General features: G+C 29.0%; 1 protein-coding gene across 2 annotated transcripts; it reads right to left on the bottom strand.

Moving 5' to 3' along the window:
- Positions 1-872: 872 nt before the first annotated feature.
- Positions 873-22,660, bottom strand: LOC107443364 (uncharacterized). Of its 2 annotated transcripts, none has more exons than XM_021148123.3 (5): positions 22,458-22,660; positions 6,411-6,543; positions 4,777-4,862; positions 2,999-3,117; positions 873-1,141 (listed from the first exon to the last, which is right to left on the bottom strand). In XM_021148123.3, the coding sequence occupies exons 2-5, from the start codon at positions 6,524-6,526 to the stop codon at positions 983-985; spliced, it is 480 nt and encodes a 159-aa protein (XP_021003782.1). In that variant the 5' UTR covers positions 6,527-6,543; positions 22,458-22,660; the 3' UTR covers positions 873-982. The 2 variants fall into 2 exon arrangements, with proteins under 2 accessions (XP_021003782.1, XP_021003783.1); XM_021148124.3 differs by having other exon boundaries at positions 22,300-22,471.
- Positions 22,661-27,931: the final 5,271 nt, after the last annotated feature.

The following is a 27,931-nucleotide window of genomic DNA, read 5'->3' as shown; positions in this document are numbered from 1 at the left end:
CTTTGCGACTCGACAGATTTAACGTGCATCAGTCACCATTTACTAAGCGGGGAGTATTCGGCCGGCAGGGATCGAACCCAAGAACTCTCGGACATGGGTCCCCAGTGCCTTACCAACCAGGCTAACCCAGCCTACTTTCATTGGTTTGAGGTAAAAATTTCAAAAACTTCTGATAGATACTTTATATTTCTTTAGACAAGATTGAGCTTAATCAACTCCTCAACTTAATCATAATTCAGAATGACTTTTTACGCAGAACTAAAACAATTTAGAAATTATGTTTCATCCACTCTAGAGAGATCTCCCTCTTAAGATCCACTCCTTGTTTTCCGACCCCACATTGTGTTGTGAATGCTGATTTGTTAAGTTCCATCACTCCTTAAAAAAGTATACCATTACTTTTGTTACACCCAGAGAATAGTTTGTCTAAAGTAAGAACTCCTCCAGTCATTCGTCTGGACCCGTGGCAGTGACTTTGGTAACGAGGTTTAACTTTCTTTCCGACACCACATTGTTTTTGTGAAAGCCGTTTCGGTTAGTTCCGTCACCCCTTAAAAAGAATACCATTACTCTTAATACACCCAGACAATAGTTTGTCTAACGTAAGAACTCCCCCAGTCATTCGTCTGGATCCGTGGCGGTGACTATGGTAACGAGGTATAACTATTTCAATAAGAGTTTTGGCTCAGGTCGGTGAGAGAAAGGTAATCTTTTTCTCTGGTCTATTGTGCTAGCATTAAAATGAAGAGAAGCTACCCTCGCTGAAATGCGCTGTTCTTGTTTCCATAGCAGCAGACGGCCTCAAACTTTGTCGAGGGGGGAGTTCTTACAGTAGACAAACTACACATTTAAGGAAACGAACAAAAAATGGCTTATGTTATTTTTATAAATTTTATTGCAAAAAGAACTTTACGGACAGGACAACATACATGACAGTTTGGCATTCAAATTATACATTTAAAACGAACAAATATTTATTCTCTCAGTGAAGTCGTTTGTTAGGAACTCCGACAACGCACACCCTTGCTGACCATAGGGCATCAGCAAGTTTTTTACGAAAGTCTGGATCTGTGTTGTAGGAATGTTTGTAGCCCTTGCTGCAAATTCTCTCTTTTGTCGTCTTCAAGCAGTCAAAAAATGCCTGCAAAGAAAGAATTAATGACCCTCTGTACTAATATCATTGATGATCCAAATGAGTAAAATAATTAACTTAGACAAAATACAGTAATTTGACTTCAGAAGTCCTAAATATAACAAAATTAGATTAGTTATTTAAAAAAAAAATTTGACTGACTGATTTAAAAAAATTTGAATAAAATAATTCATAAGTGTTCCATTCGTAACACATACTTTGATACGATCCAACTATTGTACAATACAACTTAAAAAATTAACCTGAAATTTAAACAAAGTTAGACGAATTATTTATTTACGGACACGTAGTACGCAACTGCTAAAGAAAAGAAACAAACTAGTTTTTGCATGATAACTTTTCACTAAACTCAGATACACGGTGCTAAAAAAAATGTTCAAACTTGACGTAAAATAACTATGAAAGCAATAAACAAATTAACAGTATTTTGTTATCAGAATATTCTTTTATATCAAAATGAACATTTTCTTAGAAATATGCACAATTTAATACTGTTTCAATTAACAGTTTCTTTAGTTATAACAGGAGAAGCATGCTCAGTGAAAATTTTCTGGAAACAATTCTTTTTCTTTTTTAAACATTGGGAGATTTGGCAATATACTTGCTTATTCTTATTTTGCAAGGTAGGTTTTCTGTTGTTTTAGAATGGTTTTTTGCTTTTTTGATATTTTTTACACAAAATATATTCTCCTTAGATATTTAATTCACATTGTTTTATAAATAGAGTTACTTAATTGATGCCAAGTCAGTCTATTAACCAAAATAAAAATCTTGTAAGTTGTATTGACCTTTTCAATATTTATTTTCAAAAATTTGTAATTAGACGTGTTTAAGTTAATGTAACCATAGTTAATGTGTTTAAGTTAATGTAACCATAACCATACATTTTGAAAAACATTTATTAAACTAATTACTACGAAATATTAGTTTCATAAATACACCAAGATGGTAACAGGCATAGTGTAACAGGCAAACGAGATATGATGCACCGTAGGTAGCGTCAAACCCGTTACAACCTTCATCACTATCTTCAATCTTTTCTTTAATGAAGGCATCTTCTACAAGTATATCTACATCATATAGGTCTATAAGGGACTATATAAGACGTAGGCTTAATAGGATATAGGTTACATAGGATAAGATATAGGCTATATAGGACAGAATATAGGATAGTGTTAGGAACATGTTAATAGGAATTTCAGGCTGTTGATGGAACTGTTCTAAGAACTATTCTAAGAGTCCCTCATTTCATTTTTCAAATCACTCTTCATCCCAGGTGATACCTCTTTTCGTATCAGACTTTATGACTTATTTCGTGATTAACTGTAAAATATAAACAAATTTGTTTTAATAGTTCATGTTTCAAGCTTTAAATACTTATTTGCTTAATCCTTCCCCTCCCTTGCAAGGATGATTTTGACAAGGCTTTAGATCTAAAATTGCTCGAAATCATTTTTTGAAGAGCAATTTTTTTTTAATGATAGCGGGACAAAATTTTAATTTGCGCAATAACTAACTTTACTATAATTTATTGGTGCTAAAGTGCAGGAAAAAAAAAACTTTTCGCTATTAGGCTGAGAAGGTATTTTTTAGCCAGCGTAAATTACCATTTATCAAAAAAAAAAAATTTAAATAAATAAATCAACAGAAATGATTAGTTTTTCAGATATTTTAAATTTAAAATAGCGTCAAAAGAAAATTACAAAACTTAAACTGCTTTTAGACAATGTAATGTTAGAAATTCTGATACTTCGGCATTCTTGTCTAAGGAAGAAAAAAAAAGGACATGAATTTCAATAACGCATGTTTTACAACAAAGAAAAAGAAAAGAAAAATACTACTTACAGTTCTGACACCACAAATTGTCCTGTATGCAACAACGTCATCATTTATGTATGAAAGAATCTTATGCGCTCTCAGGAATGTTTGGCCACATTTATGTAAGGCAGCTATTTGGCACTCTTCTGAAAAACGCATAAACAATCACTAGATTAAAAAAATATATTACCATACAGTATATTGTAAAATATACCACCGAAAGTGATTTATTCTACAGAGAATAAAAATTATTAAAACTATATTAAAAAAAAGGACTAAAAAGGAGAATATAATTATTGGTTTTTATTTTTGTCAAAAACACGAACCTACTGCATATCACTTTCGAAAGTCGTGAAAGGAATTTTCAGTGGTTATAAAAGTTCATAACGAAAGTGACACTCCTTGCATTTTTCGTGTTAAGTTTGATAAAAATAAATTTATTTTTTCCTTTTTTGTCCCTTAGTCTCCTTTGTGTTATTTCAGACGCTGACTTCTAGATAAGTATTAAGGGCTCTAGCTAGTCGGAAAGTCATTGATATTTTGAATGCATGATTCCCCCTACATAGACACGAACGTAATAAAAATTATAGAAATTATAGACATTACGATTAAAAAAAAAAAGTAGTTTCCATTTTACAATTTTCAGTTAGCTGTACTGGAATGGTGGGTTTGAAATATCACAGCAAAGTTATCCTATTTCTCAAAAAACAATACTGCACGTTTTTTGTTGTTGTTGTTTTTTTTAATAATTATAAATTCGATATATGAAACGCGTGAATAGTTTTATTAAAAATTAGTATCCATGAAAATATTCAAAAACTTCCTTGTTTACCAATCTTGCTCTTCTAACCAAACTCCATCTAATCATTAACAAGGTAAGAATAATAATTGTAAAATAGATAGATAAGCTGTACAACGCACTGAAATGTCTTTATTTCAATCTTTATTTCTCATATAATCAAAAAGTTAGCAGGACATTTAAAAAAAAAAAGAAAAAACATTTGTTTAGTAGGCTAATTTTGGCGGGATATCTTACCAAAAATTTTTTTTTACTGCTTTCGATATTTTGATTTTTAATAAAACTAAATTTTGCTTCGTTTCAAATTTTAACTAAATCGGTCACGCGGGTAATTAACCTAGGGTGCCCAAGCAATTTCAGAAAAAGTGGTATATCAATGAAAATTTTAATTAGGCAATCTTCAATGAAAAGTCAGACCATATTTTATCTATACCATGCACTACTTCATCAAAAAAAAACTTTTGATTCTTTTATTTGAGCAAAACAAAATTATGTGAGCAGAACAAAATATATATATATATAATTGAATGAGGATGGGTAACATGCTAGTTTCACTAAAATGTAAAAAATAAGTGTAATAGAATAAATAATCATTAACTATCGAATTATTTAACTCTGATTACTGTTACTGACAACTCTAAAACTGTTTATTTTCCAGGAATGATATAGGAATTTTCCACCATTTTGTAAGAAAATGCAAATTTTCCCTGATTACTCCCTGATTTTTAGAGTCAAAATTAAATTCCCTGACAATTCCAGGTTTTCCCCTGACCCGTGGGATCCCATTGTATACTTATGATTAGAGTTTAAAAATACGTTTTCAAGAGAACTGTAGAAAAAAAATGAAAAAAAAGAGAAAACAATTCTATTTTTGTTACACCTAAAGCAAAAAAAAAAGCTGAATAACGGACACACACAAACTATCAAGAACTTTTTTCAAATAAAAGCAAACATATTTAATAAAAACTTTGCGTCAAAGGATTAAATGATGTAGTTATTAACTTACCACCTTCATCATTCTCTTCATCTGTTAGAAGATTGTGTATGTCTTTTAATTTAAAATATTTATAAAAATCACCAAAATCTTCTGACCTACAAAAAGAGAAGAAACAAAATTGTTTTTAGCGAATGTGTTATTCAGATTATTATGTACTCGAAAAAAATCTATACTGTAAGAAATTTTCAATCGCTTGAACCATTGCATCGTTCAAATTGACTGTAACTTCAATGCAGTACAAAAACAAGACTTTATCTTTTATTATTAGTATATTTTTATTTATTCCTTTTTTAAATTAATTAATTTATTTATTTATTTATTTATTTGCATTTGATTACGCGATACTGTGTCTCAATTTAATCTTAAATACGTTTCAATTTAACACCTTAATTTAAGACCCTTCAAAAATTAAGTAAGCAATTTATTTTTTATTTATTTTTTTATTTTTTGTCATCCGATCTCCCCGTATCATTAAAAATAAGCATGTTTCAAAACCCCACCCATGCTTATTACGCTTGACTATATATTGTCAAATTTTAAAGCTCATTGAAGAAATATTTTTCGTGCTTTTTTTTCCCCAAATTTACTTCTAATATTTCCAATTTAAAATTTTCTCAAAGGTATTTTCGTTCTTTTCTTTTTCGTGCATTAAAAAAAAAAATCGAAAGAAGGAGGATTTTAAGGCATTACGTAATTATTGCACCTATCCTTCTTTTTCCTTGTCAAGAAAACCACAAAGCCTCTAACTACTTTAAGTTCTTACGTAATATTTAAATAGACTCTTGCAGCTAATTGGCACGTATTATGTTTCCCAAATACCGATTTTTAGCTTCTTTTTTCTTTCCAGATCGTTTTGTTAGCTCGGATCACTTCGCTCATTTTCCATTAGGTAAAAAAAAATCTGGAAGAAAAAAAAGGAAATATAATCTATTTAATTACTTTCTAACCATTTTAGAATTTAAACTAAGTGAGATATCTTGCTTGATTTTAGGCGCATAAGTAAATAACTGTTGCCGAAAAATAAATAAATAAAAATCAGTTCTTTTGCTAATTATTTTCATTGAACAAAAATAGCCGGAAAGAAAAAAAACTAGTATTGACTTAAATAATACACAAACGAATGACCACGTGAATAATATTTTCACATTAGAATTTTGCGTAAAAATTTCTCTTAAAATATGCAAATTTTCATATTCTCTCCTCCAATAATTTTCGTGTTATGTGTGTAAGAAGTGCACTCAATTTTCTAAAACAGAGTAGTTTTATTTTATAACCATCGCAATTTTTTGGGTTTATGACTGCTGATGTTCAACTCCGTAGCCTTGCAACTTTGAACCCAATCCAGAACACAAGGGAACTCTTGGATCAAGTATTAGGAGAAATTTGCTTTCGTGGGGGACTTTTTGATAGAACTAACCCGCATTTGCGGTACATGGAGAGGAAAAACCCGAAAACCTCCCACGGTTAGACTGACGGCAAGGGGACTCTAACCCATGATCCGTCTGCCACTGAGGATATTTTGCGCCAGCACTGTGGTCGGCGCAAAAAGCAGAAACTAGGCAAAAACATTTCTTTAAGAGATATTTTAGTCAAAAATTGTTTTCATAAGTTCACACACATAAGATATCACGTGGTATACTCACTTGGCTAACTCGTTTTTGGCGGATTTGTTATGGTGAATCCTTCTTCCATATAAGGGCACAATCAAAAGCAAAAAGAAAATGGCCACACTCGGATAAGTGTAGCCTCGCAGCCTCATAATATCGCCAACCTTATCTGGGAAAGAAAAAAAATATATATTGTATAATTTTCGCTGAACTAAAACTTAAATATAAATTAAATTTAGTATATTTAGTATTAATTTAGCATAAATTTAGTAAACTTAGTTAAATTTAGTATTTAGTTAAATTAGGGTGTCTTTTATAACTACCCTTAATATTTAGAATTCTTGTAAAAAGTGAAGAGCATACATAGGGATCTCAAACTAATATTTAAGCGAGAAAATTAAACGCTTTAAAATTTTAACGCCTCACTACTGAGGAAAACTGGACTGAAAGCTTTCATTCAAAAGCTGTTTAATTGCCTGAGGAAACAAAGAAGAGTTTTAAGACAATTTAATCAGGCAATCAAACTGGTTTTGTCTTCCTTCAACTTTTTCAAAAAGGATTATAAAAAAAATTCCTCCGTAACTAAATTGCAGAAATTGCTTAGTATTCCAAATTCAAATAATTCTTTGCATTTTATTTTTTCAATTCCATGAATTTAAGATAATTTATTTATAAAAATTATTGTCATAGCTCTATTTTTTTATTGTTTGATACGAGTACAATGCTTTGCTAAAGAATGAATTTACAAAGCTCAAAAGAACTACAAAAACTGGATTCAGTATGAAGAAGAAAAAAATGACTTTAAGAAAATTTTTCTATACTAGTGCAAAATATGCGTGTTCAAATGTATCAGAAATGCATAAAGTGAAAAGTTCGTTTAGAAAATGTAGTACTTGTACAACAACTCAAGTGATATATTCATCACCAGCCTTTTTTTACTCTCTTAAAAAAAATCCTCTTAAAGAAAAGATGAAATATTTATTCCAGGGATCGTAATAAAATTTTGAAAAACGAATAAAAATGAAAGGTTTAGACATTTTTCAAGGAAAAACATAGCACACAATCACGAGGTATGTTTCAATTTTAAAAAACGCTACCTTTCGTTCAATATTCGTTTCGTTTTATCCAAATTGAAGAGAGGAACAAAAAGCTGTAAATATTTTTATACCAGATGTCTAAAACAGATGCTTATTAATTATAAAGATTAATAACATTTGCTATTTAGAATCTTAAAGGAACAAAATTTATTATTATTCCTTTTTACTAGTTTCCTCAATCCATTAAAAAAAAAGTATAAAGCCTTGGAAATTTTAGGATAATTTTTTAACTCCGCAAAGAGATTTCAGAATGAAAATTTCAAAAACAATCTCGAATTCAAAAATGGCGCATGAAGCAAGAAACAGAAAAGTGCAGAAACAAAAAAGAATTGTTTGATCATTAAAAAGCAATCAGAGAAAAAGGGTTACTAGTGGATGCGGAGGAGTTACTGCGGTTGAAAATTTCTGAGAAATGCTGTTTTAGATGACGCAATGCGTGACGTCATGGTGCCCCGCGGTCTGCCTATTTCATCCCTGCAGCCAACAGCCGCAGATGATCCAGAGGAAAACGGAGATGTGCTGGATCCAGCATCATCATCACCATCGTCTGAAAGGAGTTTCAGTTTTCGGAGAATTGCGTTCGATAACTTTCCATGTCATTGGAAGGTTGCAGTCAACTTGATTAATTCCAAAAAACCTGTTTGTGAGAGTTATAAATAAAGAAAACTGATTTCTTGTAATGTTGCGTTCAAATTTAAATGGTTTTTGAAGTACGTGTTCATAATAATGGTTGTTATTTAGATAATGAGAGATGCGAAAAGTGGGCTGGGAGTTCTTACTCGGATATCGTATGCAATCTGCTTATTGGTGCAAAAAAAAAGTCGATTGCGTTTTTTCTTGGAAGTATTTTTCGTCCGTTTTGGAATTACATCTTACAAAAACTATTGTTTTTTAAAGACTATTCAGCAATTTAGCGAATAGTGTTACAATACACAGCCATTTTCGAAAAGGTCTTAAAAAAGATGCTAACTTTCGGAAGCCTTAAATTTTATATCAATTGATAATGACATAAGTTTCCTTAAGTGTATTAAGAACAATATCAATTTGTCATAAAAATTAAACGATAAGTACAACAAATTATATATAATGCTTATAAAGCAAATGCGTACTATACATTTCATCTTCTCTAAAAAATTAAATTATAGCTTCTTAAAAAAATTTAAATACAGCTAGGGGGAAATGAATTAAAATTTTTTTATTGCATGTACCTTGCATGCATCTTTAATGTTTTAATAAATCTTTGGGCTGCATTCATTTTGAACAAGCTTTGTTTAAATAAAATTAAAAAACGAAACAACTTGAATTTACCTTAAATTTATACTTTTCAATATAATTTTACAAATTTCTTTTAAAAGTTAAAGAAATTAGTATAGAAAACAGTTATAAAAATACTCTAGTTACATGGATTTTTTCAATAAATTTTTGGCAGCAATGTAGGAGCTACTCATTGATTATTTGAAAACCGCATTTGTTCCCTTTGGCTCACGGTTGAGCACCACCCCTTATAAAAAGTATCCATTACATACAAAGCCCATTACATACATTACCCCTTATAAAAAGCACCCATTACATATCCATTACTTATTACATTACGTACAAATTATTTAAGACATTAGAAATAACATTCAAACATACAAAGCGAAAAAGTAAACAAAGATTCCTGTATAATGTATGAGCTAATTTGTCAACATGCATTGCGCAAAAAGATAAAACTTAACACCCTGAATAACTTTTGATCTAATGATTGGATTTTCACGTACTAGAGATCAGTTTTAATGGTCAAAGGGGGTGAACTGAAATATGCTAATTAACTAATGCAGATTTAATTTTACGATGAGAAATCAGAAGGAAAAAAAATGTACCTTCTCTAAAATGAATTTCTGACCCTCAAAATATAGGGGTTAGTAGCAATTCTGAAAATATGGTCCCAATAATTTGGTCAGGTTTAAGTTTTTCTAAGATATAGTTAGTCGAAAGTTTGCACCTCTTTATTTTAATTTTACTTTCGGCGTATTTTGCCACTTTTAAGCGAATACGGAACTTTACAGAACTTTTCAAGCGAATTGAAAAAATTTTGTACGCAATTATAAAAATAGCATATCCAAAGCATGCAAAAATATTTTTTTTAAATTATTTATTATTATATTAAATAATTGCTAAAGAAATTTTGAATAGCTAGGTATGCATATTTTTACATCAGATGAACGAAATCGGCGAATCTCGATAAAAAAGAATTTAAAAAAAGTCAAACATCAAAAATTCAATTTCGCAGGAACTATTCGACCAATTTTTTCCAAATTTTGCCTCATAAAAACACATTCTTTAAGATGATAAAAAGTTCTCGAGATATGGCGAAAAGGCTCCTCTCAGGGCGAAATACGTAAAAAGTGAAATTAACATAAAGGGATCTAAACTTCTGACCAAACTATTGGGACCATATTTACCAGATTGTGTGATTGTGTCAACCCTCTCTATTTTAGGGGTCAGGTATCATAATCCGTCGAAAAAAGGTAAGTTACTTCAGAAAATGTCTGATTTCGTAACTTGAAACACCCTCTGCACAAATTATCATTGAAGTTACTCTTCGAACCATAGAGATAGAGTCCCAGTACGTGAAAATCCGATCATTAAATTAAAAGTTATTCAAGGTGTTTCCTTTATATATTTATTTAAAATTATTATTATTATTATTTTACAGTTACTGTTGTCAGTTGAAGTTCTGAAACAAATTTGATGTGTCGAATTATTTAAGACAGAAAGTTTTGAAAATTAAATTCGATACAAATGATCTCATACGTACAACAAAGCAACCCTAATAAAGGTTTAATTCAAAATCACTTCAATTCAGAGTTTCAAGGTTGTAATGATTGAAATCAGTTGATTTAAATCACTAATTTAAAACAATATTTAAATCGCTAATTCAAATAAATAATGGCCGCTGTTTAAGTTGAAAAAATGAATTATTCAATTAAATTTAGCTTCCATAAAATTATTTAATTTAAATGATTATTGATTTCATGAAATAAATGGATGTTGTGAATTTGTATCCTTATATCCGAAATGATACATCGAAAACATTACAAATTGATCCTTTACGAGCAACAAATAATTATTTTATTTTTATTCATTACTAGTTAAAAATTCGAAACATGTTTTTAATGTGGTTAAATTCATGTGAATAAAGGTACTCAACTAAACAGAAAGGTTGTTACACCCAAAAACCACAGGATTGGTGTGATTTTGACATATGTCTTTGCAAAATAAAAAGCCGGTATTATCACCGTGATTAAGCTGCAATCAAGTAACCACAAAACAAGACACCATTTAGGTCAATAGTCGTACAAGATGGGGGTTTCCCTTTGCGGTTTGAGAAAAAAGGATTAGACTTTAGGTCTAACAACAAATATTTCAGAAATATAATTTAGCTACTATTATTTCATTATTTTTATTTAATTTTCTTTGATTGTAAGTATCAGGCACATTCGATGAAAAATTAAAATTGATTTTTGTTACTTTTCCAAATAATTATTTGTAATAAAGGAAGTTAAATTTATTCTTCTCAAAGTGTGATTTTTAAAGGTTAAAAAGTTCTCCATGTTAAAACATAATAATTATATAATTATAAAAAGAATTATTATAGTAGTAATATTTTACATTAATTTTACCTTTAAATGACTTGTTTAGTTGGTAGTTGGACAGGTAAATTTACACAAAGGTTGTTGACACAATTATTTTGTGAAAATTTATCAAAGTACTCTAATTTGAGCAAACAATAAGATAATAGTTTACTTTCACTTTAATGTTTTATTCATTTATTTATTTGTTTATTTAGTTATTTATACGAATAAAACGAAATGATTTTGGTGTGTGACTTTGACAAACCCTCTAGACTCATGGGTTTAATATAGCTGAGGCTATATTGAGATGACTTAGAAACAACAACATAAACGACATAAAAGGAATTATTTTGTTGATAAAAGGGTCATCATGAGTTTGAAGGAAATTACATATATTAACAAGATAGTGATACGCCTTGTCAGATTAAAATATGGTAATATAATTTTGAAACAATAAATGCGGTAATAAAATTTTGAAAAGCTAGAATATAGTTACAGGATTTTGAAATTATAAAATATGGCAATACGAATTTGAAATATTTTAACATAATAGTAAAACGATTCTAAATACCACTTTTTATTAGCATGATGTTAAGTCAACGGGTCAATCAACTATCAGCAATCGAAGAAAATAAATAAATTTAAAAATAAAGAGTGAATGAATGCTAAATTGATTGATTTTAGTAATACATACTACGAAATAGTTGGCTAATAAAATTATGAATGTTTAAGAAACATAATACGACATGCTACAAATAACGTATTATAGTTTACAAACATTAATTTATTTTCACGCATTCTAATTCTTTGTGCGTTTATTACTTTATATTATGGTGTGATGAAGTTCTTAATGTTTTTAAAGAAGAAAATAAAATTTAATGACAGACCATCAAATTCAAAGAATGTTTTGATATATGCAGCAAAGCAACGATTAAGAATAATTGTCTATAGTATTTCAGCACTTAAGCATTTGAACTATACTCGTCTATACACATTATCTATTGATTAAAAAATATAATTTAATTAGTTTTCAAAATTGGACAACTTTACAAACTATTCTATCGAAAATATTTGCTACCTAAATCGTTTTCATGTCCCTTATTCTATAGAATGATGATAATAATAATGTTTTAAAACAAACTAAGCACTATTTTTTTAAGCAAACGATTTTATAAAAGTGTCATCCTTTAAGTTACTTTCGCAATTTAATTTTTTTTTTTATCACATGAAATTAGACAAGTGTTTTCGTTACTATATTATATTTTAACTTTTATATGAAATAAGAACTAATTTTATTAACATATCAAATTAGAAAATTATTATCTTAATCGTTCTTAATTCCGAAGTTAAGTTTTCCTACACTTTGTGAAGAATATTCTCGTTCATTTCCATCCAATTATATGGCCGATTAATTTCGTAAACTGGTATTTCGTAAATTTAAGTAAACGGGAGTTAAAAATAGGAAACACATGGTTTAGCAGAATTGTAACTTTATTTAAAATGTACGTTCGGAATGAAAATAAATGGAGATAGCGTGACAAATATAAATAAACACTTGTTTCACAACAAGAAACTATGCAATTTTATCTGACATGCGTATCTTAACAAACAGAACGAGAAACAAAGCCGAATTTTACCGAGGAAAAAAAACGAAAAAAATCTTTCCCGCCAGTTTCACTTTCAAACAATTATTGAATTGCAACTAAACTCAGCAAGAATGAAATTTCTTCTCTCTCTCTCTCACTCTCTCTTCTTTTTAATTTTGAACTAAGTGATTTCATCTACCTTGCATCATATTTGTTACTGGTAGAAGTTATTGAAAAAAAAAAGAGAGAAAGAATCAGCTCTTGTTTGTGGAGAAATTTGCGGCGGCTATATAATTTCGAAACAATAGATTGTTACGGGAAAGGCTCAAATGCGCAGCAACAAAACTCTAATTAATGATCTGTCACAGCGCGCATTCTAGTGATTTGTCACTTTCATATTCTTAAACATGGGGAAGCATTTTTTATAAAACAGGTAATGAAAGAGAAAGATATATTACCTTGTTTCCTGTTTTATTGTTTCTTTTTTCCCTAGAGTATAAATTTCACAAATAGATTTATTTCATCTTCCTCACAAACACCAATTGTGTACCCAATTAATTAGATTGAACAATTGTTTTAAGCATTTCATTTATTTACTTTAATTTACAGTTTAATGAGGTCCTTTTTTTATGAGAGAGAGAAAAACACTACAATAATATATATTTTTTGTACTGAACTATCATTTTGAACATTTATTTTTTTAACATTAATACAGAGTTTGATAATGTCCTCGACTTAGTATTTTGTGAACTTACAGCACCAAATACGTAAAAAATTGAAAAATAAAGCATCAGGTACTGATCGCTCTAAATGTTAGTTTGTTAACTGATTATTGTGTCATGTAGTTGAATATAGAATTTAATAACATTAAAGCTGGAAACGGATATACTGCACCAAATACAGAAGTAATTAGCAATGTTGCAAAATCAAACAGTATTTCTAACTAAATCTGAAGCAAACATTAAACACAAATCAAAATAAATGAACACAAAAGAGGTGTTTAACAAAAGGTGAAGTCGCACTAAGAAAAAAAAAAAGTATGATCAAAACTTGTAAGAATATATTAAACTACCTTGTTTCTGGCTTCATGGGAACACCAAAAATCTCGGAGAATTTTATCGAAGTGCCTTAATTTAAATTAACAATTTGGTAAAATTGATTGTAAAATTAACAATAAAATATATTATACTACGTGAAAAAAAATTGGTAAAAGAGGTAAAATTTGGTTATTTTATCATGATACCTTACAGCATGGCATGAAATCCATTTATTCGGGAAAATTTACTCTTCAGTCTCGAAATTATTACTAAATGTGTGATAATAAGAGCTGTACAATGGAAAGCAGATTTTTCGGTAAACCGAGACCATGTTAACTGAAAGAATACCAAATAAATGGTTTAAATACCATACATTTTAGTTTTGTTAACAAAAACTATGTTCTGCGTTTGTGATCGTTCCTTTCATATTGATGTTTACATAAAACATACGTATATGATACTTAATAAGAATATTTATACTCAAATGATATTACTACATGTACTATTTACTACATATACCTTTTACACACATGTATTCCGAAATATATAGATAATTGAGTAATTATCAGGGATTGATTCCAGTTATTTGTAACAGTTATAGGACTTACGTATTATGGGATTTATTGCTTGTTCTATTTTAGGATCAATCTATACTCGCGAATCACCATAGAACTCTTACACGATTCAAACAGCAACCCGAGCTAGAAATAATCAATTTTTTCATTCACTTCATAAAATATTAACACAATTCTGGATTTTCCATTCGTGTCTCGTTCTAATATAGATTGATTCTATAAATAAAGTAATTCCAGGTTTCCCGCTCAATCTCAGAAATGAAATTACCGATCCCTTTCATTTTTTGCAGGAAAATTCTGGACAGCATTTTTTCGATACACGCTAATATTTCTTCAGAAATGTAACTTATTTTTTATTTTATAAGCTACAAAGTTTATTGCTTAATAGAAAAGTATACGTTAAAGGATTTCTTTTCATTTTGAAAGAAACACAATTTTAATTAAGCAAGTTTATAATCTTTAAACAAAAACAATATTTTGCACATCTCACATAGCCGACATATATCTTGCTTGCGTTAAAATTATAATGTTTCAAAAGTTATTAATATAGAAAACTAATATTTAAGCTAGGGAAAAAATTAAAATGCTATCGAAGTTTAACAAATCACGACTGAGTAAGGCGGAATGAAAAAATCAAAATCTATTTGATTACCGGAGAAAACAAATTGGAATTTCACTAGTAATGAATCAAATTTCTATAATGATTTTGTTTGTCACTCTCATAATATTAATTCTTGATCCCTTTAAATGCATATACTTTTGTAACTTCATTTTTTACAAGCACTTTAAATATATTTGTTAAGAAACGTGATCAGAGAAAACATTGAGAAAGACATAAATACAAAAATCTCAGTTTTTAAAATAAATTATTGCCAGCATATTGAACAGACAATGGGGTTTCATTTAAGAAAAAATTGAAATGAAAAATTATTTAAAAAATATTTTGAAAATTTTTTTTAGTTCGATTAGATCTAAGAAAATTGAACTTCTTACACTTGGATTTTTACAAGAAATAATTGAAGCAGATGTTAGATTTATTTACTTAGAACCTCCCTGGGATTTTAACATAATTTAAAACACTTTACAGTAATTTTAAAGAATGGTTATTTTCCATATTTGTCACCAATTTTTCTGAGATTTTGTCCTAAAAAATCGAAACACTTTACAGTAATTTTAAAGAATGGTTATTTTAAAGGCTTGACACCAGTTTTTTCGAGATTTTGTCATAAGAAATACAATATTCCCTGATTTTTCAAAACCGACCAAAAATTCCTGACATCGTATCAGCCACGTTTAACATCCGAAAAATTATTTGTATGAAATATTAATAGTATCTCAGGGGAATGTTGAAAAGATGAAAAAGATAAAAAGAGTAAAAAGTTTCAAGGCAGTTTTTTTTAACCCACATAAAACCACAAAACTGTAAAATTAAATTAGAGAAGTGTAAAAGATTAAATTAGAGAAGAAACCGAAGAAATTAGAGAAGAAACCGTGATGTAAATTTCTGGAATAGCTAAACACGTACAGGGATAAAAATTTAGAATTTTTTTTCATCTGGTAAAAAAAAAAACTTCCGATTCATTGCAATAAACCGCATGCTTGCATTACTATGTTGAACAGGTAAATAAACACATCACATTGCGGTTGAACTTCCAAGAATTTTATCCAAAGAAATGTTTGTAAAGAATGCAAACGATAACTAAACAAAGATAGCTTTATTGTTCACACCTATCCTATTTTTAAAATAGTTTCCAAAAGATTTATTGAAAAGAAAACGATACCGACAAAGTTAAGCAAAGCAGGAAACGCGCAGCAGCAGGTCCATACTAACTTATCTTTTCGATCAAGGAGCATTTTTATTCTATTTTCTCAGAAAAGCTTGAAATTCTTCATGGTGAAATCGCGATTGTATCGGTTTCTAAATGCCAATCAAATAGAAAGGGAAAATACCGTGTCACCCCTCACAGCCATATAATCATTTTCTGACTTGTCAACAATGTGGAGTAAAAGAAAGGTTTCAAGAAGATAAATTTTTTCCTTCTCCCTCCTTCTTGGCATGCTTTCTCGTCTTTTAAAAGAAGTAGCAATAGCATTTCCTTGAAAGAAGAAAAAAATTTCTCAGAAAGCTTCACTATTTACTAAACTGCCCAACACTGCCTAGATTTTGAAAAATAACTTTCTTCTGAGACTGTTGGAGTTAACTAATGTTTTTTCTTAATTTGTTAACGAAAGAAAAAATATATTTAGCCTTTAAGTATAAGTACTTTTCGCAAAAGGAGAAAAAAAAAGGATAACTCAGAATAACTAACGATCGGATCTTCACATTCTAGGACTCAATCTTAAAGGCTCGAGGGTGTGATCTCAAACATGCACAAATCAGACACAAAGAAACTTACTAATTAATTCTTTTTAAATTCAATTTCTCAGGAACTATTCAACCGATTTTGCTTAAATTTTGCATTTTGACTCGTGAAATTATGTTCTTTAAAAAGATGCATATCAAAATTTTTTAGACTATTATTAAATAAAATAATAACAAATAATTACTTTTTGCAAGGAATTATATTTCCATAAGCAAATTTTATAATTGTGTGCAAAAAATTTTCAATTTGCTTAAAAAGTTCTTGAGATGTAGCGAAATACGCAAAAAGTAAAATTAACATTAAGGGGTCCAAACTTTGGAGTGCTCTCTTGACCAAAATATTGGGATCATATTTCCCAGATTGCAGCCACCCCTTACATTTTGGGGGTCATAAGTCTGAATCTGTCAAAAAAAAGAAGAAAAAAAAAAAGGGGGGGGTATGCTTTACACTTTTCTGTCTGGTTTCATAATCTAAAATATCGTCTGCACTTATTATTTAGAATATTTGAGGTCACTCCCCCGTCTTAGTCCTAGAACGTGAAGATCGGATCACTAGATTAAAAATTATTCAGGGCGGTCCTTTCTTTTTTGCGCACTGTACGCCGCAATTGTTCTTTATTATGAAATAGTTTCAAACCTACTGTTCCAGAAATATAAATATTGTATTTAAAGTGGTTTGTTTGTTCCAATAAAATGCACAAAATCCCATAATTTTCCTCTGAATTTTTATTGAGAACCATTGAATTTTGATTAAATGATATAATCACAATCGATAATTATGAGATAGTTTCAAACCTACTGTTCCAAATATATAAATATTGTATTTAAAGCGGCTTGTTTGTTCCAATAAAGTGCACAAAATCCAATCATTTTTACTCTGAATTTTTATTGAAAACCAGTGAATTTTGGTTAAATGATATAATCGCAATCGATATTTTTTTTATTCAGATTAAAAAATAAAATAAGGGTAATAAAACTAGTAAGCTATATTTTTTTTCTTGTAAATTGTGCAATTTTGAAATCAAGTTTTAACATTCAGAGAAAGTATAAAACGAATTTGTTTCTAAATTATTGTCTTCCCCGTTAGAAAACCAGCAACAATGACTTGTCTGAACGAGTAACAATGTTTCCTTTTGTATTTTTCTTAGACAAGTAGAGCAAAATCTTTTATTTCAATAAAAAATTTACCAAACAGCAGACCACCATTATGTTAATAACTACCAGTTTTTTGAGGGCACTGCTCGGTCTAGACATCGGAATGTTAATTGAAGATTCTCGAAAGCCTAATATTCAACCTTTTGTTTTCTCCCGCCCTATTCCAGGCTGTTTATTTTTTTACTAACTTATAGCTCACTAAGTTCCGCAGAACTACAGGGCTTTTCGAAGCAATCAAAGAAATAAGGCCAAGTACACTAATAACAAAATGATGATTATCATTTGATTTGGTCGACAACAACCTGATTCTAGTAAAAACGATCTCCCTAGGAAAAAAATTTCTTTTTTTTTTTTAAATTTATCAATATTTTTTTCTCCAAATTAATTGATAACTTACATTATAAAGTTAAATCGAGGTCATTAAAATGATCTTTAGCTGTAAATTGTTGAACTTTAAATAAATAAGATTTTTTTTCCTTCAACCCCTTCAGGTGGAATTTTTATTAAGCATATTTTTTTTTCGTTTTTCTTAATTGTTTTCTATTAATTAGGTCAAAAAAATTATCTATAACATTTTGATATTATGAAATATAGCATGAAACACCTAGGTGTCTTTTCTGCGTTGAAGGTAAAATCTTCTTTCAAAACACGGCTCACTTCCAAACAATAATTTTTCAAAATAGCCCCTTTTTTCAGTTATTTAGATTTAAAAGAAACAGTTATTTCATCATTGAAATTTCTTCTATTTACAAAATCAATTGATAAATTTTCGAACATGAATGGAAAAAAAATTTTTTTTACAAACTACTTTTTTTGAATTTTATATTTTAATACATACACAATTCCAATAATCTGAAATTTTTTTTTAATAATTATTACTTTTTTTATAATTAAAAAATACAAAAAAGCATATTTTTATATATACATTATTTATCTTTCAAAATATGCTTGCAATTAGAACGTCAAATACATATACACACACAAAGCACTGCTGTCCCCTTATCGTTAATGGTTTTAAAAAAATATTCTTATTTTTTTAAACACTTTCTGTTGATTACATTTAATATAAAACTATCAAATTCTTAAATATAATTTAAAAAATAAATTAACTACATATGAATTATAGTGATTATTTAAAGAAGTTTACTAGGTCTTTAAAGGAAATTTAAACTACTGGGGGATAATAAAATGTGTATTAGTATTGAATCGCGTTTAAATAGGATAGCTAATTTTTGTTTTCAATTTGTAAGGGTGAATAAGGAAAAAAAATTCTATAAAAAATTTTTTTATAATTTCAAGTGCAGAGATTTTTACCCAGAGAAAATTTTGTAGAGAACTTTATTTTCTTATACTTGTTAACTTCCCTGCTGAATTATCATAACCTCGTTAATAAAGCTGAATGATGTTAATTTATGATTGAACATATACATTTTAAATAAATATTCATTCCAAAAGATGTTCTAATTTTTTTAACTGAAGTTATTTTTAAAACGAATAGCTGTTTCACATCGGAATCAGAAACCAAACATTTTTTTTATTTAGTTTTTAATTATGAGCTGTTTAATGGAAGCTTAGAAAGATTGATAAAGACAACACCACACACGCCCATAAATGACGTCTGTGACAAATTAAAATAAATGCATTTTGCCACGCACATTTCCGTGACTAATTTGTAGGATTGTATTAACAGATAGATGATACTAGCGAAAGTCCTATCAATATCTGTAACATAATCCACTTGTTTTAATTAAATGCAAATCGGCTTGTGATTTAAAAATTAAACGTTTTAAAGTCCCATTTTCTTTTTTAAATAAATTTACGATCATTTCAAGTAAAATGCAAGGTATTTTGAGATTATATAATTAGAGTGCTTATAAAAAGAAAAGCTAAAATAGTTAACAAAATAGAGATCGAGAAGAAATATTTAAGAGAAACACAAGCAAAACGCTATCGAAATTTGATGAATTACTAGTGAGAAAAGCGAGATGAAAAACTTAAAAACCACTTTGATTGCCAGATGAAACTCAGGGGTATTTCAATTAATCATCCTTCAATTCGTTTTTTTTTTCTCTTCCAATCAAATACATTAAATAAGACTTTTTCAGGCAATCAAATATTTTTTTTTCAATCCTGTCTTTCTCAGTACGTATTTAATTAGTTAAACTTTGATAGCATTTTTATTTCCTTTCCGATTTAAATAATAGTTTCTGTCCCATTAATGTGAGTACTTTTTTTTTTAGTCAGAAATTCGGAAAATAGATAATGGATGGCCATTAAAAAATACAATGTACTCAAGGCTCATATATGCATGCAAAATTTTACATATTTTAAAAGCTGACTGGTGACATTGAAACTACTTTTTAAAAAAAAGAAAGAAAGAAAATTGTCCTTTTTTTTTTATTAAAGAATACTTTGTAATACTTCGGTGTAAGGTGAATTTTTTTCTTTAATAGTCTAAAATATCGTTTCGCGATGTTTAAAATAACCTTACGTAATTCACTTGTCGGGATATAGCATTTCAATTATAGAAGTGTTTCGCCATTTCAGCTATTCTGTTACAAATTATTCTTCTATTTTTGGAGTTCGCAGTAACTTTGCTCCTCAATTTTTCTATTGAATGCTTTACACTTTCATTAGTATACTTTAATTTTTTCGAATTAATCCATATAATTAATTAACTTTTTACATATAATTTTTAACATATAATTAACTTTTTTCGAATTTAATCCATTTGTTTTTTGAAAATTAACTGTTTTATTAACGGCCGATGCACTTCCATGTTTTATAATTATGACAATGTTCTAAAAAGACTTTTTTTTTTTAATGTTTACCGCATGTCTGACCTTATGCATCAAAATTTTAAATGTTTTTTTAAAAATGATTCTTGTATTAACAGTTCATTAATTTTGGAGCATCGATTGAGATAAAGTGTCTACTATCATCCTAAATTAGAAGAGTTGAATCATTTCATTTTTATAATTTTTCATATTTCGTTGCTCTATTAAAATATTAAAACTTTTGAATTCCATGATATTCATTCATAAGTGAGTTTCTTATTAATGAAAAATTTATTATTAGTAATTTTTGATTAGAGGGAAAATCCTCATTTCCACGTTTGTGTATGTTTGAGTGAAAACGTACACTGAAATAAAACGTATGGTCAAAACTACCCGAATATAGTAAAATTTACTACGTTTCTGGCTTTACCAAAAAGCTTTACACCAAAAAGCTCAGGAATTTTTATTGCAGTGTTACGGTAATGAACTGGTTAAATTAACCATAAAATATAGTGCTATAATATGAGATAAAATTTAGTAAAGCCCTTAGAGCATGGCAGAAAAACCATTTATTCGGCAAAATTTACTTTTCATTTTTATGTTTTTTACTTAAAGTTCGGCAATAAGAACTATAATTTTGAAAACAAAAATACTATTATTTTTTTGTTATGTTCTGATAATTTTTATGCAAAGCTTTGAAATATTTCATATCACTTGTTTATTCCGACGCATTACTGTTATTTTTTTTCGGATAATATAGAAACTATTACAAAAACGCTTCTTTTATAATTGTTTACTAAAGAGGGATTTTTCTTTTACAATCTTAAAAAGACTGAATTATAATTTATTTTTTTAATTATTCAACAACAATTGTTTGAAAACAGTGTAAATTCTAATAGCTAATTTTGAAATATCCATTTAAAAAATATTAAAAAAATACATAATTTATTATATGCACTAACATTAAGCAATGACAAGCTTTAAATAGTTTTAAAAAAACAATATTTAAGTAGTTTATTTCATTTCAAAATTCCTAAACGTCTCTTTGACCAGTTACTAGTTTAAGTAAGACAACAATATGACCCCCATTTATGCACATTATAATATACGACCTTTTGCATTTTCCTTATTTAAAACATGCATACATTCCTTACAAAAAAACAAAAAAAAGCGAATTTTTTTTTTTTTTTTTAAATTTATAAATCGATGCAAACTTTTTCAAAAATTTTCACACTATCAAAAACATTATATACTAACAAAACAAAAGATTAATAATATATTATTTTGAATTAATTGCATTGAGTATTTTCCAAATAACTTTATTACAATAATTATAGTTATCTGTTAAACTGTTATTAAAATTAAAAAATATCTGCGATTTATAAAATTAATCACCTTTTAAAAATGATTATTGATAATACTATGATTTGTAATGTATTAAATGACTAATAAACTATAATTGATAGGCTATTGTAGATCAATTTTTTAAAAGATGTTTACGCTTAAGAGAGTAATAAAGTTTAAATAAAAAAAAAAAATTATTTAAAGAAAATTTTAGACTAAAATATTCAATTAAATTTTCATAAGCAGTATTTGGAGTGATAATTTACTTTCAATAATTTTAAATATTCTTAAATTGATGAAGAAACTAATCATATTTTCGCTATTTACTGAATTTTTTTCTTTAATAATAATTACCAGATTTAGAATACCACTTACCTAAACTTGCTTCAGAAAAAAAATTGGAACAATTTATTTAATTCCCTTAATAAATCAGAATAATAAAATCCCAATATCTTTAAAATAATGTAGTTATTTACATTCTTTATCTAGGAGCTCACGGAACTGTTCCCCGTTATCAACCACATAAAACTTACCTTTTTTCTGTTCCACTGATAAGAGGTCAAAAATGTAGAAATAAGAGGCCACACTAAATGGAGAGGAGAAAATAGAAAAATAAAGATCTTGGTCGATTTTTGACGTGCTTGAGCTACGACAATATGAGCGCGGTATTCTCACTGTTGGTGGTTGGCTGATAGTTCATGTGGAACTGGTTTAACTCCATATTGGCGGGTTACTGTAAAACAAAACGCCGCCAACGCCGTAGCCAAGAATGCAACAAGTAGTGCTTTATGTTTCAATATGCAGAGAAAACAATGCGATTTATTATTTGACTTGAAAATTGGTGACGGCGGGGGGGAACCTTATTTATCAGGTTTCGTTTCATGAAAGAATTCTTAAATTGAACGCATGATGGAATTAATTACACTGTGCATGAGCGATATGTTTACAGTGCATACAAAAATTACTTTATAATTTATTTTTTTTTAAAAAATGGGTAAAAATCTGTTTCTTGAATACAAAAGGAATGTGAATAAAAATGGAGGTACTTATAACTTTCATAGATCTTTATATACTGTTCGAATTTTATTTGTGGTAACTAGGGTATCATTTCATAATTTATTTTGAGAACTGTAAAATATATTACAATGTTTAGTATTGCAGATATATAATATAAATAAATAAATATATAATATATATAAATAAATATTATAATTTATGAGATAGTAACTTTTTTCTCTTACTTGTTGTTCACCTTTTCGTTCACTGTTTTGTAAGAGTTTATCATTTTCTTTTGCCATTAGAAAAAAATAAAAAATATTATAATTTATTATAAATGTATAATTAACGTCGCCTAAACAAGCTGTTACCATACCTGATCATGACCACCTAGAATAGGTATTGGCCTAATACGACTTGAGAGACCTAGGTCTAGGACAGCCAAAATTATATAGGGGCTCTTAAATTTGGCCATTTTTTAAATTCTGCGTTGACACGAGGTGATGTTAAAGTAAGCTGAAAAAATTCTTTCAATTGATTAAAACTACCTCATTTTATAGGGTGTTTCGTAAAAACCACCTTTAATTTATATTTTTAGAATCCTTGTCATGTAAGGAATTCAAATTCTGTATGGATTAGTTGTCGCAAATTAATATTTGAGAGAGAGAAAAAGAAAGAACGAAACAAAAAATAACATTCAGTAGCAATAGAATCATTTCTGAGAAAAACTGAAACAGCAAAAACTTGTTTGATTGATAGAAAAACAGAGAGGAATCGGAAAAGTCTTCTAAATTCTACAGGCAATCAAACTGGTTTCGATATTTTTCATCCCTGCTTCCTCAGATTTCAATAGCGCTATCCTTTCTTGTTCGTTCATTTTGACCCTAATGCGTTTCCTCTTTTAAAATTAATTTCTTACAAGGATTCTAAAAATGTATATTAATATCAGAAACTGCGGAACACCCTGTACATCGATTAATAGATTTATACTCAAGCAAAATGCATATTTGATTCGAGATAACGTACAGCTGTGTACCAGGATTTGGCAGTTCTGTGCCTACCAACAGACCCTGCCTTTCTGAATCAGGTCTAGATTTTATGATTAAAAAGACCTGCATTACACAACCTTATTAGGCAGTTTAAATATCGCGTAAGCAATAAAGAGGGGGTTGTGATGTGCTCATTTTTTTCTGAAAAGGGGTGGAGGAAGGGCATGAATAAGCTTACGTAAGAATCTAATATGCAATTGTTTTCAATTTCAATCTGCATTTGTAAAAATTTCAAACTTGGAATTAAAATTAAATCTGGATGAAAAAAATCTAAAAAAATTATTTCAAAATTTCTTTTTAAAATTAAATAGAACATAAATTTTGTTAATGCAAAGTTACATCTTTTACTTGAATTTTATCTTAAAATTAGAATACTAAAGTAAAAGATAAAACAATCTCATTTTAAAGGATTTGGAAGGCAGAGGAAATTGAGACAGTTTGTGACGCGAGATAGGAAGGAAAAAATAAGAAATGAAATAAGAAAAACATTTAAAGTCGAAAGATTAAATATTATTATGTTGTTTAGCTATAAATAAAAAAAAAATTCATAGATTTCACCAAAATAATTACACAATCATATTACGTGATACTAACAAATGATTAAAAAATTTAAAACAAAAGAAAAAAAGAAAGAAAGAAAAATTATCTATAACGTGGGTTTGTTTCAGTCTGCTAACATAACTTTAAGTAATATAGGGTGATATGTGACAAGGGGGCAATTTAATTTTAAGTGTTGCCTTTAGTGACAAAGGAGAGAAGGGAGCTAAAAAAAGAGAAAAAGCATGACATAATTTATGCACGGCCATTCTTTATTTTTCATTTCGCATGAATTTTCCGCACACTATATTTTTATTTTATTTTCTTATATCCGTCGTTAAACAACCGACCCAATATTTGGGTTTACGACCACTAATGTTCAACTTCGTAGCCTTGCAATTTTGAACCAATCTAGAAAACAAGGAAACTTTTGGATGAGTACTCCCAGAGGTACTGTTTTGTTATGGGAACATGGAGAACTTTGCGGCTCGACAGATTTAACGTGCATCAGTCATCCTTTACTACACGGGGAGTCTTCGGTCGGCGGGGATCGAACCCACGAACTCTTCTTGGACATGGGCCCAGTGCCCTACCAACCAGGCTGCACATTATATATACATATATATATAAAAAAAGCATCCCAAACTAATTTCCTGATATAAACCTTCAATAACAGTTCTTGTGCCGTGATGGGAAAATAGAGCGTTCGCCTTCCAATGACGTGAACCGGGTTCGAATCCCAGCGATGGCTGGTCGATACGAATTCGGTACCCGGCTCGCACCGACCACACTGGCGTAAAATATCCTCAGTTGTAGACGGATCATGGATTAGAGTCTCTTTACAGTCAGGCTAATCGAGGGAGGTTTTCGTGAACGCAAATGCGGGTCAGTTCCATCAAAAAGTCTTCCAAGGAGGCGAAATTTCTCCCAATACTCGATCCAGAAGTCCCCTTGTTTTCTGAATTGGGTTGAAAATTACAATGCTATGGAATTAAACATTTGTCGTTGTTCAAAACCCAAAAATTGGGTCGGTTGCTCAACACCGGTTATAAAATAAAATAATAGTTCTTAAAATGTTAAAAAAATTGTGCATTTCCTTGACTTTTCATTTGAGGGCAAACCTGGTGCAAGTGAATTATACGAATGCTATCTGTTTTAAAACAAAGTAACTCAGCATCCAAGTAAAAAGAAATGCTGCCATTTATAAGTGCTTCAAAAAAAGAAAAAAGATTGTTAAATAAAAGGGTTGTTGCGTGTTCTTTTCCCTTCCACACAGTGGCAATGGTCCGTGTAATGCCTCTAATGCTTATAGCTCACGACAAACAAGGTCGCTCAATTTTTATGTCTTACTTTTTCTCTTCCTTATTCCTTTGTTCTTCAAAGTACTCTTTTTTTCCCGCAAGTCTTAAGATGTTTTATTACGATCATCTAACATTCTTTAAGTACCGTTACATAGCACAAAAAAAGGTAGAACTGGGGAAAAAAATGCAAAACTTCTTGTCTAAACATTCTTTTTTGGCAAAAAAGATTTCAAAAACTCCCTGAAATCTTCGATGTTAAGATTATTTTGAACTCAAGTTGTTATATATAAGAATTTTTTTTTCAAAATTTTATAAAACAGAATTATATATAGAAAATTTTTAATAAAATAATATGTCATTTGCACCACGTCATATTAAAATATGAGAGTCATATTTTCGAAAATATCCACACGCGTCGAGAAATGTTTACAGGGTTAAAAACTAATATATTTCAGCGGAATATCTTATAGAGTGCGCACAATTAATAACTAAGGTGTTCAAACATTTTGATACTAAGGTGTTCAAACATACTAATTTATGAATCATTTACATGTGGTGGTGGGGAAAATAACTTTATATCAAATTCACAAAACACAGGTTCATACATTTAAAACATAAATTTAGCAACCAATTGAAAAACATTCTTAAAAAGCGTAGAAGCCTGTATATATTAAAAAATTTTTAAAACATTTTTATGTCGTCCGAAACACATAGAGAATATAGAGTCATATTGGACAGTTTGCAAATTATTCACAAGTTTTGAAACACAGGACACATTTGAAAATAGTTTCGTATTGAAATATTCCATAATTGTCATATTTGCCGAAATTACTCATATGCGTCGAAAAATAGTTTTGTAAAGTTTAAAATTGATCTTAATTCATCCGAAAAAAAGTCCAGAACATATATTGCACTATATCATTAGATTGGACACTTTGTGTAATTTTTATAAATTTTTGCATTGCGAGATTCATATGAAACTTTTTTCATATTAAAATAGGAGAGTCATATTTTCTGAAAACATCCAAACGTGTACAGAAAAAATTGAAATTTTTTTTTTTTTTAAATATTATGTCGTCGGAAGCAAACAAAACTCCGAGGCATACATTGCGCTAACAGAAAGATGGACACTTTGAGAATGTTTTATAATTTTTTGCAAGGCGGGATTCATTTGAAACTCTTTTCATATTAAAATAGGAGAGTCATATTTTCCGAAGATACCCAAAGGGTATAGAAATAGTTGTAGAAAGTTTTTTTTTTTTTTTTTTTTTTAAATAATGTGTCGTCGAAAGCAAACAAAACTCCGAGGCATACATTGCGCTAACAGAAAGATGGACACTTNAATTAAAACCGTAATAATAGCAGTACGGGAAAATAACTTTAAGTTAGGGATTCAAAAATATTTATAGAAAAGCATGACTTTTATTAATTTATGCTGACTACAACCAAAACAATAAGGAGACGAATGAGGAAAAACTGGATCACACCACGTGATTTTCTGGCCAATAAAAATGCACCGACAACAATGGAAAACTGCGACACCAGCATTAGAATTTTATATATAGTAAGATAATAAGAGCGTCATATTTTCCGAAAATACCCAAATGAGTCTAGAAATAATTGTAGAAAGTTTTTTAAAAAATATTATGTCGTCGGAAGCAAGCAAAACTCCGGGGCATATATTGCGATAACATAAGAATGGACACTTTGACAATTTTTTGCAAGGCGGGATTCATTTTAAACTCTTTTCACATTAAAATAGGAGAGTCATATTTGCCGAAAATACCCAAATGTGTATAGAAATAATGGTAGAAAGTTCTTAAAAACTATTATAAGGATGGACACTTTGAGAATTTTTTTATAATTTTTTGCAAGGCGGGATTCATTTGAAACTTTTTTCATATCAAAATAGGAGAGTCATATTTTCCGAAAATACCCAAATGTGTTTAGAAATAATTGTAGAAAGTTTTTTTAAAAATATTATGTTGTCGGAAGCAAGCAAAGCTCCAAAGCATATATTGCGCTAACTAAAGGATGGACAATTTGAGAATTTTTTATAATTTTTTGCGAGGTGGGATTCATTTGAAACTTTTTCCATATCAAAATAGAAAAGTCATATTTTCC

Source organism: Parasteatoda tepidariorum, chromosome 3 (genome assembly GCF_043381705.1).
Source record: "Parasteatoda tepidariorum isolate YZ-2023 chromosome 3, CAS_Ptep_4.0, whole genome shotgun sequence".
Lineage (NCBI taxonomy): Eukaryota > Metazoa > Arthropoda > Arachnida > Araneae > Theridiidae > Parasteatoda > Parasteatoda tepidariorum.
This window is presented reverse-complemented; position numbering and strand designations above follow the sequence as displayed.

Bases quoted from the DNA above. Each gene is read 5' to 3' on its own strand.
- LOC107443364 (XM_021148123.3), bottom strand. From the start codon at position 6,526: ATGAGGCTGCGAGGCTACACTTATCCGAGTGTGGCCATTTTCTTTTTG. The intron at 3,118-4,776 runs GTAAGTTAATAA...TGCGTTTTTCAG, and splicing joins TGAAGAGAATGATGAAGGTG to AAGAGTGCCAAATAGCTGCC. The intron at 1,142-2,998 runs GTAAGTAGTATT...CTTTCTTTGCAG, and splicing joins CAATTTGTGGTGTCAGAACT to GCATTTTTTGACTGCTTGAA.